The sequence below is a fragment of the Papio anubis genome, chromosome 16 (genome assembly GCF_008728515.1).
Source record: "Papio anubis isolate 15944 chromosome 16, Panubis1.0, whole genome shotgun sequence".
NCBI lineage: Eukaryota > Metazoa > Chordata > Mammalia > Primates > Cercopithecidae > Papio > Papio anubis.
Window position 1 is genome coordinate 46,464,552 of NC_044991.1, and position 13,989 is coordinate 46,478,540.

The following is a 13,989-nucleotide window of genomic DNA, read 5'->3' on the forward strand; positions in this document are numbered from 1 at the left end:
CAGAAGGCAGTCAACCATCACACGTGTGAGTAAGCCTAGTCAAGACCTGCAAAGCTGCCTAGACAACCTGTGGAAGCACAACTGCATTCTAATATGCGATTGAGGTGTTGTGTTTGCTTTGTATTATGTGGGCAACAGAAAGCTGACACAAACATATTTTAATTTTGACATTCTGGGTGGTAGGTCAGAGGCAAGAAGGAAAAAGACAGAGATTGGGGCTAAAGAACAGGCTGGACAGGGGCCCTGTGGAGCCTAGTGGGCAGATAAGTCAGCTTGGCTTTGGAGGCTGGGAGAGGATGCACTGCAAGCCAGCACCTATCTGGAAGAAGTGCAATGGTTACCGAGATAGTCCCAAGCATTGGCAGGCAATAAGACCAGTTCATGGTGATCAGACCATTAAGTAGGTGGCATGTCAAGTGCATGAGTTGGAATCAGCACACTGCTGATCAGATGGGATCTCTGGGCTTCTCAGAAGCAAACGGAAGGATGAGGGTATAGGGAGATGAACAGGCAGGAGCCAGGTCACCTAGCAGAGATCAGGATCAAAAAGTTAAGAGTCAGAGACTGGGCCTTTGATAGCCCCACTGTACCCAGGGTATCTCATCTTCACACTTCCAAGATCTTCATCCTTCTCCCCATCCCCTGACCCCTGTGGTCTTCATTGGCATGGCTCTCACTGCCCTAACTGCTCCTCTGGCCTCCAGCATGATCCAGTCTGTTTTTCCCAGACACAGATGGTGGTTTTGTTGGAGTTGGCTCCAGGGTCATGGGTTCAGGGTATAAGCACCAGACTGATTTCCCAAAGTATGTGGTGCCAGAGTCCCCAGCAAGAATCACATGCTGAAGCTGGAAGTCCATGTGGCAACAAAGGAAGGTTCCAGGATTTGTCTACATCGGGGTTCTCAATCTTTCACGCGCATTAGCAGAAACCTGACTACCCGTCAGCAGCTTCATATAAACAAACGGGACTGGCTGCGCCCAAGACCTCCTAAATGAGAATCTCTGGGGAAAGGTTGGAGGATGCTCTTACAGGTTTACTTTGCGAAATAGAGGAGAATCTGGTCCTGAGAAGGGGACAGAGAATTAGCTTCTGGGATCATAGAGCCCTAGGGAAAGGAGGTCCAGGTGCTGGCTCATGAACTGAGACTGCAGATGGGGACATTCGTGGGGAAGACAGAGATGAAGTGCCAACAACCATGGGTACACCCAAATAAAGTTGTGAGTGCTTCGGGCACACCTGTGTTTACTTGAATAAAAGCAATTAGTTATTCAAATATTCCCTGTAACATTCACATTACTTAAAATAAAGGTCAAACCTGCCCTCAACACATAATAATGTCAATGCTAAAACTGATTTCAATCTCAAAATATTTGGAGAAGGGGCTGTATCTAAAATTGCATAAGACTGTAGGCCACAAAAAGACCTTATTTTGACTCTAGCATAACTAGTAAAGGTGATATTAATATTAATACTTTTTTCCTGCAAAATAGACTCTTCTTGGAAAATGTCTCAAAAACTTGTTATGCACACACACGTTCAGCTTTTACAAAGTAATTTTCTGAGAAATCCTACACAATTCTCTAGCAGAGAAGCTGTCTGATGTGCTAGAATCCATCTAATCAGAATAAATCATTCCTATCTCATTAACATGACAAAATTGAAATATTTATAAGAAGTTTGGTTAGAGTATGAGATTCCTCAATAACCCAGCTCTCTGTAGCTTTATATTCTTCCTATTGACCATAGCAATTTTAAAAAGCAACAAAATCACTTTTTAATTGTCTGCATTGATCCAAATTGTTAAATGTATAAACTATAAGTAAACTGGTTCTCATAAATGCAAATGAGGCAAGTGTATGGGTTTAATCTGTGGCTTTTAACATTTTGTTTCACTTAATGAACACTTATGTGGCACTTCCTGTTTGCCAGGTACTATTGTAAGTGCTTTAGAAATAATGTATTTCATAGTCATGATGACCATTTTGAGAAAGCACTATTGTTACTGCTGTCATTCTTGAGGGAATGAGGCTCAGAGAGGTGAAGTAACTTCTCCGAGGTCACCTGCGGTTAGAGCCATGGTCAAAACCAGGCCGTGGTCTGGCTCTAGGGTCTGAGCTACTAACCTCTACCCTGTGGACTCTTGTTTTACCTTCTTCCTAAAAGATTGTAAAGACACAATCAAGGGTGGATATCTACATACCACTCCCTACAGAGGATGGTAGAGAAAAAACTGTTTGCCTTCCCTCTCCATAGGATAAATGGAAGGCAAGAGGTTGTGTCCCTCTTCAGCAAGCCCTTTTCTGACTGGATATTGAAAACCCCACTGCACCCTGGGGATCTCCCCTCCACACTTCTAGGACCTCCATCCTTCTCTCCATCCCCAGCCCCTCTGGCCTTCACTGGCATTGGCATGGATCTCTCAGCCTGAACTGCTCCTTTCCTCCAGCCTGATCTGGTATACCCTTCCCAAAGCTGTTTCTAAAACACCAAACTGTTGTTTTCTATATACGTGAATCTCTATGCCACTGATTTATTTTGTGGATAAAAGCCAGATAATTTAGCTGAATCCACAAAGTGCTTACTTCACGCCTCTGCCCAGTTGATCATCCTACTCCAAACCTGGCACACAGTAGGTGGCCTCATTCTTCCACAGGTTCCCTTTACTGAACTGTATTAAGCTGTCTGCCATTCTGTCCCCACTGATATTTCCTCTTCCAAAATTCCCTTCATCCCCCTCCTTCCCTCTCATGACAATTTGCATCACCAGTCTTCACGAAGATCATTCTAATGCATCCTTTATAACCCGGCTCGAGCGTCATTTCCTCTGGGAAACTTCCTGTTCTTCCCCAAGGCATGCCGCATCACCTCTTACTGGTCGCTGACTCTCTGGCACCTCTGTGACTGCCTGGGATGAAGCAAAGGATCAATAAATGATTGGTGAATGAATGAACGGTGGGTTGATCCCTTGAATGATTCATTAAACCTTCTCTTCTGGGGAGCTAAATTATGCAACAAAATTAAAAAAATATTCTTTATTCCATTAATGCCTCCAAATGTTCTTGGAGTTTTTCTTGAAGGCTGAAGATCTATGACAGCCTTTAATTTTGAGTTAACATTCAGTGCACTGTATCAACACAATTATAAGGGGTGCTAAAATAATTTAAAGTTTAGTATTGTTTAAGACAAGCACAAACATGAAAATTCCCAAAGACAACTAGAATGTCTTTCAAAAGCACATTTTTACATACTCTACAGTATAGCAGAATGTACCCTCTGCTTCAAGCTTCGAAAGATTATTTGTGTTTCCCTAAATAGTCACTATTTTTCTTTTGACTTTTTGAACATAGTTTAGGAAAGAAACTTCATATTGTATAGCCACAATAAAGGCTGCTACATATCAAAATATTTTATAGACTTTCCTAGTTTCTCACAAAAGAGTCTTCATACTCCAGGCTGCTCACAGATTTGCTGCAGTACTCCACGTCAAAGCTAACATGGAGGCCACTAGTATGACTTATCTGTAATTTCTTTCAGGTGTAATTTTACTCTAAAACCATTGAAATCAAAGAGAGTTTACTAAATATAAAACTGCCCACCAGTCATAAAAACAAAAATATGTCTTAATTTGTAAAGTAACTTTCCATACTGTTGTCACATGAAGTAAAAAAGGACATCATCCTTATAGTAACTTTGAACACATGCCCACTCTGGTTACTACCAACAGCTTAAAGGGAGATCTTAAGAGTATTGTTTAAGGGCTAGTAGTCTACTAGGTAACTTTTATTATGTCCTACACGCAGATGTATGTAAAGTACAGGTTTGACAAAGAGTGGGTTGTTTTGTTTCACTACCTGTCTTGAGGTTAGGGACTTTTTGGATGGCAGAGCATATAACAGCAGCATCTGCTAGCAAAACTGCTGTCCACCGGACACTGAAGTAGATGGGCATGTAAACAATGATCATGAGGATAGTTCGGGTCGGCAAACATAGGAATTACACCTTCCCTACTGCCCTTCACATCTCAAAAAACGTTTAAGAGGCATCAGGGGGAGATGCCCAAGTTCGGAAAGTGTGCATTCTCCGGAGACCAATCCGTAGCTGCCAGTGCCTTACACTGCTTGAAGTGTGGCAGGGACGGCCACAGTCTTCACTTCTTCACAGGTATTTCCATCTCACCTCCCTGGCAATTTCTTAGTTGAGAAACTTTTCACCAGTGTTTATGTTGGTTATGGAAATAAATGAAGAAGATATTTTTGGAAATTTTCCCTGGTATTAGTTTTTTAGAACACATATTCTGAAAAGAAGAGGGTAAGTGAAGCGTAGAGCAAAGGGAATAGTTGGTCAATAAATGTAAATGGTTCCGTAAAAATGTTGAAATGTACTAATGAGGAATCCACAAAGTGTGTTCATCTTCACTGAAGCACCTCAAAGGCACTCAAAACCCTGCTCTAATAAACACTTAACTACAGGTTTTCAGGGCAACTTGCTTGTTTTGGCCTCCATATTTTATACCATTTAGTTCCTCAGGAATGCTTTTCTCCTTCCTGTTTTCTTCCAAGTGTAAGCCCTTGGCTTTCACAGGCAAGTTATAGAGTCAACTGGGAAGACAGTGTCCTTGACATGTAGATCCCAAGTCCCAACAATGAAGGAGGATTGTTCCCAATTGTCTTGGCATAATGAAAATAAACATATATGGATTAAGTGGCAACAAAGAAGAGATAATGGCTAAGGCTTTCAGAGATTAAAGATCTTTGTAACTCAGGTTATAACTGTGATTGAACTGATGAGAGTGGAGAGTTCCAGTGTCTTTGTTCTTTGGAGTAATTACAAAACTCCTCTGGGCAGACAGGCTATGGAAACTGAACCCTGAGTAGATGAAGTGGTTAAGCAAATATACAGGGTTTCACACTAAACTGCAGTAGAAAAGCATCAGAAACTGCAGGGAAAAAAAAGTGTATGTGTGTAATTATGTATGAGTATGTGGATGTGTGCGTATATAAATACTTGATATAAAGAAATATAATGGAAAACTAGTTGAGTATGTAAAAACTATACTCAAAATTCTTACATGCCATTTTTTTTTTAATTCCTAGACTTAAGCTACCGTAACAAAGGAAAAAGCAGCATTGGTCATATCAGAAGCCAGATGTCATTCAGTATCAACACCCTGCTTAGTACAGGAAGATCTAGACACTTGAGCAACTATAGCTTCAGAATACTGGCCAACCAGGAATTCCATAACAGAAATATAAATGCATCCATTCACTCCTCATTAACAGTCAGGCTTTGAACAATGCAAGTCATTAACATATTCATTGTTCTGCTATCCTTTTGCCTCAAATTTTTACTTCTTTAGGGATCAAAGATATCTGAACACTTAGCTAACAAATGCCTCTGCGAAACCATCTCTGCAAAATGTAGTGGCATCAAAAGTGCCAGAATAAATTTTTGACTATTTCAAGGGTGTGACAAAAACACTAAGGGAAACAAATCTATGAACTAGTTTTATTTTATTTGCATTTAACATGATTATACACATTCATGTGTCTAACAAGATATGCACTGTTACATTAAAAATACAGTACAATAACATTCAACATGAGGTACTTCATATTTATGTATTTTTTCCTTCATAAATAATGCTGTAAGCTACTAAATTCAAGCACGCTGATGCACAAGTGGCTACAGTGTCTTGAATTAGCTGAGCTTATTTAAACACCTTAATAAACAAAAAAGACAGTTCAGTGCAATAATTATGTAGAAATTAGACCATTTACTTAAATACTATTTTAAGATATGCTTAAAGAATGTCACATTAGAACTGCTAGCCTAGTTCCCCTTTATCCCCAGGATGAACAACGACAAAGACTGTCAGCCAGATACATTGGGGAAAAGCATCTACAGTGTATTCTGCTTAATAAAGTTGTGTTTATAGAGTAGAGTTGCCTGCTTTGTTAGAATAATGGTTTCTAGTTTTAAAAGCTACAAAATCCAAGATTACAAAAGAAAATAAAGCAAGCACATTAGCCTTCATTCCATTTCATTGAAAATGCATAAAGGAGAATAGGGTTTAAAATGTAAAACTTCTTGCTCTAAATACAATTTTCAAATTTTACCCACAGCTCTCGGTACCAGCCAATCAGATGGTAGATTTTCTTTTTTAAAGTAATTAACAATTAACATAAAATTACATTATACACAGTGTACAGGACTTCACATGACTTTCACCAGCAGCTCGCTAGTCACATGGAGGCAGCGAGCTAACATGGGCACTGACAGTGAGTGTTAGTGAATGAACGCTCTGCACTCGAAGACTATCACACCCACCTCAACAATCTGATAGGATGCAATTAAAGTTTCTTCTCCTCTGGCTTAAAAACAAGTGCCTTCTTGTAAGGTCTACCAACTTGCATGGTAGCTATGAGTTGCTGAAATGTTTAACCATAATTTAAAAACCAAATCTTTTGTAGAAGTATGCTTTTTAATTGAAAATGTACCTTTGTACATCAATGCTTTGCCAAACTACCTGTCAGCTCCCTAATAAGAAATAATTATAATTTTAGAAAGTTGTCCTGGAAATACTAATTTATAATCATCAGTAACAGCTTTTCATAATCAATGCTAATAGATGTAGGTAATGGCAAGAGTGATTAAAACATTTCCAATAATCCAGTGTTCTCCTCCCTCAGGGAAGTCAGCTGAAGGCAAAAAGCCCACATCTACAGGGGAAAAAGTGGCCCAGAGGCACAGTGAATAAGTAAGGGCAGTCACTTATGGGCCTTGCTGGGGCCAGCAGGAGGACCATTACTGTCTTACCTCTTACTAGCCAGGTAGAGAGGAGACAGTTCCTGAGCTGGCAAACACACTTTGCATGCGCATGGGTGCGCAGGCACACACACACCCCAGGACTAACTCCTGGCTCCAGACAAGCCAGTGTCAGGCTTGCAGAGCAGGAGCAGGAGGCGGCCAAGGACCACACTCTGGGTGGCGGGGGGGAAGCCATCTCAGGATCACACTGAGCAGGAAAGCTGCCCAGAAACACATGGATACTTCAACTGGAAGCGAACACACTGGACACTGCCAGGGACACAGGCACTAAACCAGCACAAGCCAGCAGCGAAGGAGAATTTTTTAATAAGCTTTTCCCTGCTTTGTTTACATTATCTGTGGACAAGTAAGAGAGCTAGATGTGGATGCTGATGCAGTGAATATTAGGTATAATCAAATGTGTCACTCCAGACCATTTTTTATAAACCCTGCAGGCATATGTTGGCACTTTAAGATGGCCAGGGGCCAGATTCTAGCAGTCTAGGAACAGGACAAAATTAAAATTAACAAATAATATAGTATATAATCAAAGTGGATCAGGTAAAGTAATATTTCAAATTTTAAAAAATGAACAAAGGTATCTCATTACATTAAATGTAGTGCTACAAAACTAGTTGCTACTCCATTTGTATAAAGAATTGTTTGGTCCTCTTTTAATGGGGAGAAAGAAAATAGAAATTCTACACAGTATGACTTATACAAATAAGCAAACAGTGGGGATCAAAAGCTAAGTGGAGAGAAGAGTTTGGCTTTTTCGAACTGCATATTCTTATGTGCCATCAATTATTTGTAGTCTGAGTCTTTTTTAGGCTTCCTTTTTAAACTGTCTTAGTTTAAATAAGTAGGACTTTAACTTTTTTCTACTGACAATAAAATTTAAAAATTTACTTCTAAAAGAAGTATCCGTATGGAAATCTTTTGTCTTCTAAACTAAAAGAAAATAAATCTGCTTGTAGAAGTCACGGCCTAAACAAATGCCCCCAATTCCTTATTTTCCAATTTTACATTGATACTCTGAAGTGTTTAATACCCAACAATCTTATGAATTTAGAATTTTTTTAAATCCCAGAAGCAGCAAATGTAAAAGGAATAAAACAAGAGCCAAACATGACCACTGTCTACTTTCTAAATTATTACTCATTACAAGGCAAAACTTCTTTCAAAATTGTACACTGAGGTTTATCTGTTTTGGGGGGTAAGAGGAGTTCTTTTTAAAAATAACTCTTGTTATCACTTTATTTCTGTTCATCAAATAGCATCCAAAAGGAAATTCAAGGTGATCCAAAATTATCTTCAGAGGGACAAAACTGAGAGGATGGTGGAACGCTTGGGAAAGCACATAATCTCCCCAGGTTCATAGACGCAACTCTAAAAACCACAAAGCCTTAATAAGAACGTTAGCTCTTTTAAGCATATAGTTAAAAGCAGAATGCTGCATTTTTGCCTGTACATAATTAAAAGGTTAAAAGAAATTAGAATCTGCCTACTGCTTCATTCATTACAAATTACCGGCACTGATCACATATTTGCAGATGAGCTAAGCATCAAGCAAGTTGGAACCAGATGTGCACTTTGGAGCTCACGCTGCTTCAGGAAGTGAGTTTTCAAGCATAGAATATAAGTTCGGGGATCTGCCCTCCCTGTACCCCAGTGCCATTGGTGCTATCTGAGGAGCACTGAAACTGGACAGTCACTTTGCCACACTGAACTTCTGTCATGCCTTCTTGTCCAAAGTAGCTGAGTTCATTGCCATCCAGTATCACACTGGCTGTGTAGAAGGTGTCTGGCTCAATCTGCACTGGGTATTCAAACCACACCGGAAAGGTATTGCTGGACCCATCTGAGAAGTACTTGCTCAAGTTCTGCCCCAGGACAACGCCCTGCCGCTTAAGTTCAATCTTCGCACTGTATTCTGCAGAACCACAGCTGGAGCCATACAGCCCAAAGCCAGCAATGAACACTCTTTTATCAACTGCAAACTGGATGCTGTCACAGCGACCCCGATAGCGCCATTGGTTGCTTCGATAGGCACATGACTGGAATCGGTGACAGCGCTGGGGGACAAGGCCCTTGCGGGCTTTACTCACAAACTGCAGCTCAGGCTTTTTGGCTGCAGTATACCAGAGGAAGATGTCGTTGGTCTCATTGAGAGTTAATACTCCGGACTGTGCAGCACCATTTGCAAAATCATCGAGGGCCATTGTGGGTATGCGGATCAAGTAAAGTGCCTTTCCTAGGACCTTGCGTTTATTTTCAATGCTCAACGCTAGATCTTGTCGTTGGCATTCTACTTCAGCCCAGTTGAGAGCTGCCTCAAAAACCACAATTTCTTTGGCATTCAGAGTTTCCCTACGGAGAATACTTTCTAGTGTCTGGAAGTCGATATCGCAGAATCCCTCAGACTTGAGAGCTAACTCAGCCTGGGCATCAATCACCTCCCAGCAACGCTGGGTCAGGTCTGGCTCCTCGAACAGGCAGCTCTGAGAAAGGAGCACACAGGCATTCTTGGCACTCAGGCTAGTCTCCAGGAAATTAACACAGGCTCTGGCAAGGTGAGGGACAATGTACTTTTTGGCAGCATAAAGTGTGGCCAGCACTGTGTCGGCAGCCAAGTCAATTTCATCACAATAGATATATCTGTAAAAAGCACATAACATGTAAGTGGAATTTTCACAAAATGAGTACAACCACTCATTTGAAAAGATACAACCACTTTCAAGTTTGTTCTGAGAACATCATCTTATGTGACAGTTATTACAAATATATTTGGAGAGTAAAGGAACATCTGAAACATACTAATACATCATTAATATTTCAACCCAGTAGTAAAGTTTGTAAAGTAATTAAAGATATTAACTTTGTGCTACCATTCTAGCCTCTATTTTCTAAGCTGCACTCAGTGTCATCTCAACAAAACAGAAGCTATTGAAACTGAAAAAGAACTGCATATTGAATAGTCAACATTACAAAAAAAATAGCAAAATTCTATTATATATACTATATTATATTTAATCAAGAATAGTCTCATTATATTTTAAGAGCAATTATTGCATCTTCATGCTTTTGCAGTTTTCCTAAACACAAAATAAAACCTGAGATTAAATATTTTCCAAATAGTTCCAAGTTCAAAGGATTATCAAGTATGGACTGCAATATTGTCTTCCAGTTAACTTTACATAGAAAGCAATAGACTTTTTAGTTGTTTTTGTTTTTTAAACTCAAAACTCTTCCTTCTCCACACATTCCTTCTACCTTCAGAATTAAAGATTACATTATTTCCAGATATATTTAAAGACAAAGTAGGAAAGCTTAAATATGTATTAATTGTGTGCTTCTGTCCTTATTTCAGGAGATAAAACACTTCATGGGATATACTTTTTGGGAGACAGCAGCAGTCTCCCAAAGAGGCATGTAAAGGTAGTCATCATCTGCGTCTCTTCTAACTGAGGTCTACAGCTACTTTATCTTGAGTTTTCCTTTAGTTATTGTATTTCACCTTAGCGAAACACGTATAACTTAAGAAATTAGCAATAGCTTCTATAAGAAAGTAAAAAAACACAAGGATGGCAATGAGAAAAAAGTCCACGATCACAAATGAAACCTGCCTTTTTGCTCACAGGAACCTTTCTCTTCTATGATAGGCTAAGTCACCTACTGATGGCAAGGCCACTTGATAAGACACCTGCGACTCAGTGATGCTCTGACCGCGAGCCAGGACCCTGGGGAGGATCCTAGAGCACGGTCAGCACTTTCGAGCTCTTACCCTGGAACTGTCAAGGGGGAGCAGCTGTTCTCTTTTTCTGACAACCCCAGGAATACTGGCTACTCATACTCGATGAAGCAGGCCACCACTTTCACAACTACAGCATTAGAGCAAATGGCACCTGACTCATTTCTGATCTTACATTTTGTGGACTGCATGTATAATTTTATAAGCTGTATCAACATATACTGTAGGCAATGCATCTGTGGGAAAAGATACTTGTCAAATGATTAATCAAATGACTTAGGTGAGATGTAATTCTCTGCCATTCTTGTTCATGTTTCCTAATTATGTATACATCAGGAATGATACAACATCCTACTTGACTGCAGAGAAGACAAAATGCTGAACTAGTGCTAGCAATCTCCTCAGCAACAGAAAACGCTGTAAAAAATATAAAGCTGACTTCATGCAGTGGGGATCCTTGCAGGTAAAATTGGTTTCTGTACATACATCTCCAAAAGATTATAAAGGTTAAAAGTAGCAGATTAGTTTACATTTTGGTACTTCACATGCTCACTTGCCTTTAATTTCCCTACCTCCCACTGTGAAAGTTCTTGTCAGTGACAATTAGATTTCAATACTGTAATATGAATAAGGAATTAAATACTTTTAGGTTCTAGAACTAACTATAGTACTTATTTTTCAGAAGACAGTAATGTATGGCAACATTTTAACTATATGTAGGAGTATTGTCCAACTTGTTGACCCACTGAATACTTTTCTCAACAAACATTTTACTTATTCCAATGAACTGAAATCCCTAGAGCAACAGATAACGATAACCTTAAAGTGATATACTTTGCTGTGCTAGAATAAAGATTAGGAAAAATCATATAAATACTATTTAGAATAATAATTAGATTTTGATCACTTGGTGGACTACCACATTGTCTAGTACCGTATATGATAAAGAAGCTGATTCTATAACGTGGTTAACATAAACTGGAGCCTGCAGAAGATCCACCAGACAGAAAACTATCTTTTTTATAAATACATAATGTATCTTACAGTTTCATATTTCTATATTACAAATGAAAGTTTTTCTGTATAAATCCACATGAAACTGTACGAGACTATCCATATCTTTCTAAGGTTTCCCCTCTAATATCAAATGCAAATACTTTTTAACCTTGAGAGCGTCTGATTTTATATTAGTATGTATATGTATGTATACACAAAGATCAGATTATTTCAACAGATAGTAAGTTTTTCATTTGCTCTTAGGAGACAATAACTCTTAGAATACTCAGAAATCTCCCAACTGGTGGTACTTAAATAAGGTACTTAATTTCTGAAATTGTGAAGCAAGAACATTTACTTCTTCAAAGACTTTTTCACACACAATGCTTTCAGAGAGAACATCTTCTATTAGATAATGCTAATACCAGAAAGTTATTTGTCTTTAATTATAAGTTGTTAAAAATCAACACTACACATGCCACTTGCTCCCAAATTCTATGTCAAGGTGCGATTATAAATGCTGCATAATTCCATATGCTTTTCACAGAAAGATAAAGTGTTTTTTTCCAAAAACATTTATAAGGTAAGCAGCACCCTCTTTCTTCATCAGTCTTCTTTTCTGTTATGCAGAACTTAAATTTAACTGTGAAACCAGCAGGGTACAAATACAGCATAAACAAACTCTTTCCAAAAACACGAATGATGCTTACTTCAGCATAGCAAGAAAAGCAGCAGGTTCGACATCTGGTATACGGATTTCATCTTTGTCCTCTGCAAGTTCTCCGTAAAACATCGCATGGAACACAGAGCTCCCAACAGCTAAAACATACTGTGTAGAAAGGGAAATCTTATTTCATACACTAAATTGAAGGCATTTCCAGCAAATCAATGCAGAAAAACAACCCTAGGCAATCAGGTTTAGTAAACATAGCATACCTAAACCCACTGCTTTGAAAAAGCCAAGGTACACAGGGTAGCTTGCCATGGAAGCATAAGACCATGCTGCTAATTATTTCAAAGCTTTAAGAGATTAACGCACACGTCTCCTCATTACAAAATACATACAATAAAAGCTTACATAACTGATTTCTAGGAGAAGGGTAAACATACGACTTTTCTGACTTGTCACAACAACTTCCCATGACTGGAGGGTTAAGAGGGGATGTGTGAGATATAAAGCAGTATAGAAGGAAACAAAGAAAAAATTAAGCGTGGCAAAGCCCTCTGGAGAGGGTGCGCTCTCTTCCTAATCGAGTAAAACATGCACTGCCTGACATCGGCAAGCTGCCCACACCAAGTTACAGGCTTATGGAGAGGGTCCCTCTTTGTAAACATCAGGACTAAACCGGTCATGCAGCTGTTGCTTACTTTGTGTCCTGGCAACCGTTGAGTCCCACCTGGTGGCCCAACCACAAAATGTACATCTGCCATCAAATCATTATTGAACATCACCGCATTTCTATAAACAGAGGCAACTCATTAATTCACAGCAGCCTGCATTTTTAATACCCCCTTCCCCAATATACAAAACCCACAAAAGACTTGCAAGCTAAGCAACAGTTCAGTAACTTCAAGGCAAAACAACAAATAAAGGTTCTAACTAAACAACTGTTCATAATCATTGCAAACACACGGGAAGTAACTAAAGTTTAAAATAAAAGTTATACAAACTTTTAATAAAACTAAGGACAAATAAAAGGTTCTTATTTTCTATGGCCCACAGACAACCCTGTCACTTAAATGTTGCAGCTTGCAAAAACATTTTTATCTAAGAGGAAAACAGCTGTACTGTTTTGGAAAAGATACAAGGCAATTTTCCATTACCAATAAAAAGCTTCTGGGAAAAGAGGAAACACAGATTTGTGTTAAAATACATTACAGGTTTTGCAAAAGCAGAAACTTCAACACAGGAAAACTTTTAAAGTAAATAGACTAGCCCGACACTTACCTCTCTCTAATGGTGGGATAAAGACCCTGCCAGTTTGGGGCCGGGATAAGGTTGTTGTTACTGAGATTCTGCTGGTGGTACTGCTGGACGCTGGTGCTGCTGGAGTTGGCTGGCTTTTTACGGGGGAATATATCAGCAGCCATCTTCTTCTTTTTAGTCTTCAAGGTAATTATTTCATAACAAACTGGCGGCAACTTGCTGCTGTTGCTACTGCTGCTGCTGGTATTTGCTTTCTTCGAGCTTTTCTTGGACCTGTTCTTTACCGTCTCTGGAAGCATCAAGAAGAAGGTGAGACATTTCATGTTCTTTTCCTTGTCATCTACCATGAGTACAGTGTGTCTCTCTTTAGAGTTAGATATCCCAAATTGGTTTGAGCATCAAGGAAAAGAGATTAGCCCGAGCTAAGAGGTTAACTGAAACCAACAAAGCTGATATTTTGCTGCTTTTCTCAGCCAGGCAAGGTGACCTTTTCACTATGTTGAATAG

At 39.3% G+C, this 13,989-nt stretch overlaps 1 protein-coding gene across 4 annotated transcripts in view; it reads right to left on the minus strand.

Moving 5' to 3' along the window:
- Window positions 1-5,492: 5,492 nt before the first annotated feature.
- The window catches only part of BTBD3 (BTB domain containing 3), a 36,176-nt gene continuing 27,679 nt past the window's right edge, over window positions 5,493-13,989 (minus strand). For 2 of the 4 annotated variants that reach the window (XM_003905079.4, XM_009216553.3), the window contains exons 2-5: window positions 13,504-13,771; window positions 12,924-13,014; window positions 12,266-12,384; window positions 5,493-9,466 (exon numbers count right to left, since the gene is read on the minus strand). In XM_003905079.4, the coding sequence (XP_003905128.1) occupies window positions 8,434-9,466; window positions 12,266-12,384; window positions 12,924-13,014; window positions 13,504-13,771 (1,511 nt within the window). In that variant the 3' untranslated portion in view covers window positions 5,493-8,433. The remainder of the gene's footprint in view (window positions 9,467-12,265; window positions 12,385-12,923; window positions 13,015-13,503; window positions 13,772-13,989) is intronic. The other 2 variants (XM_021921231.2, XM_021921232.2) reach the window with 1 other exon arrangement.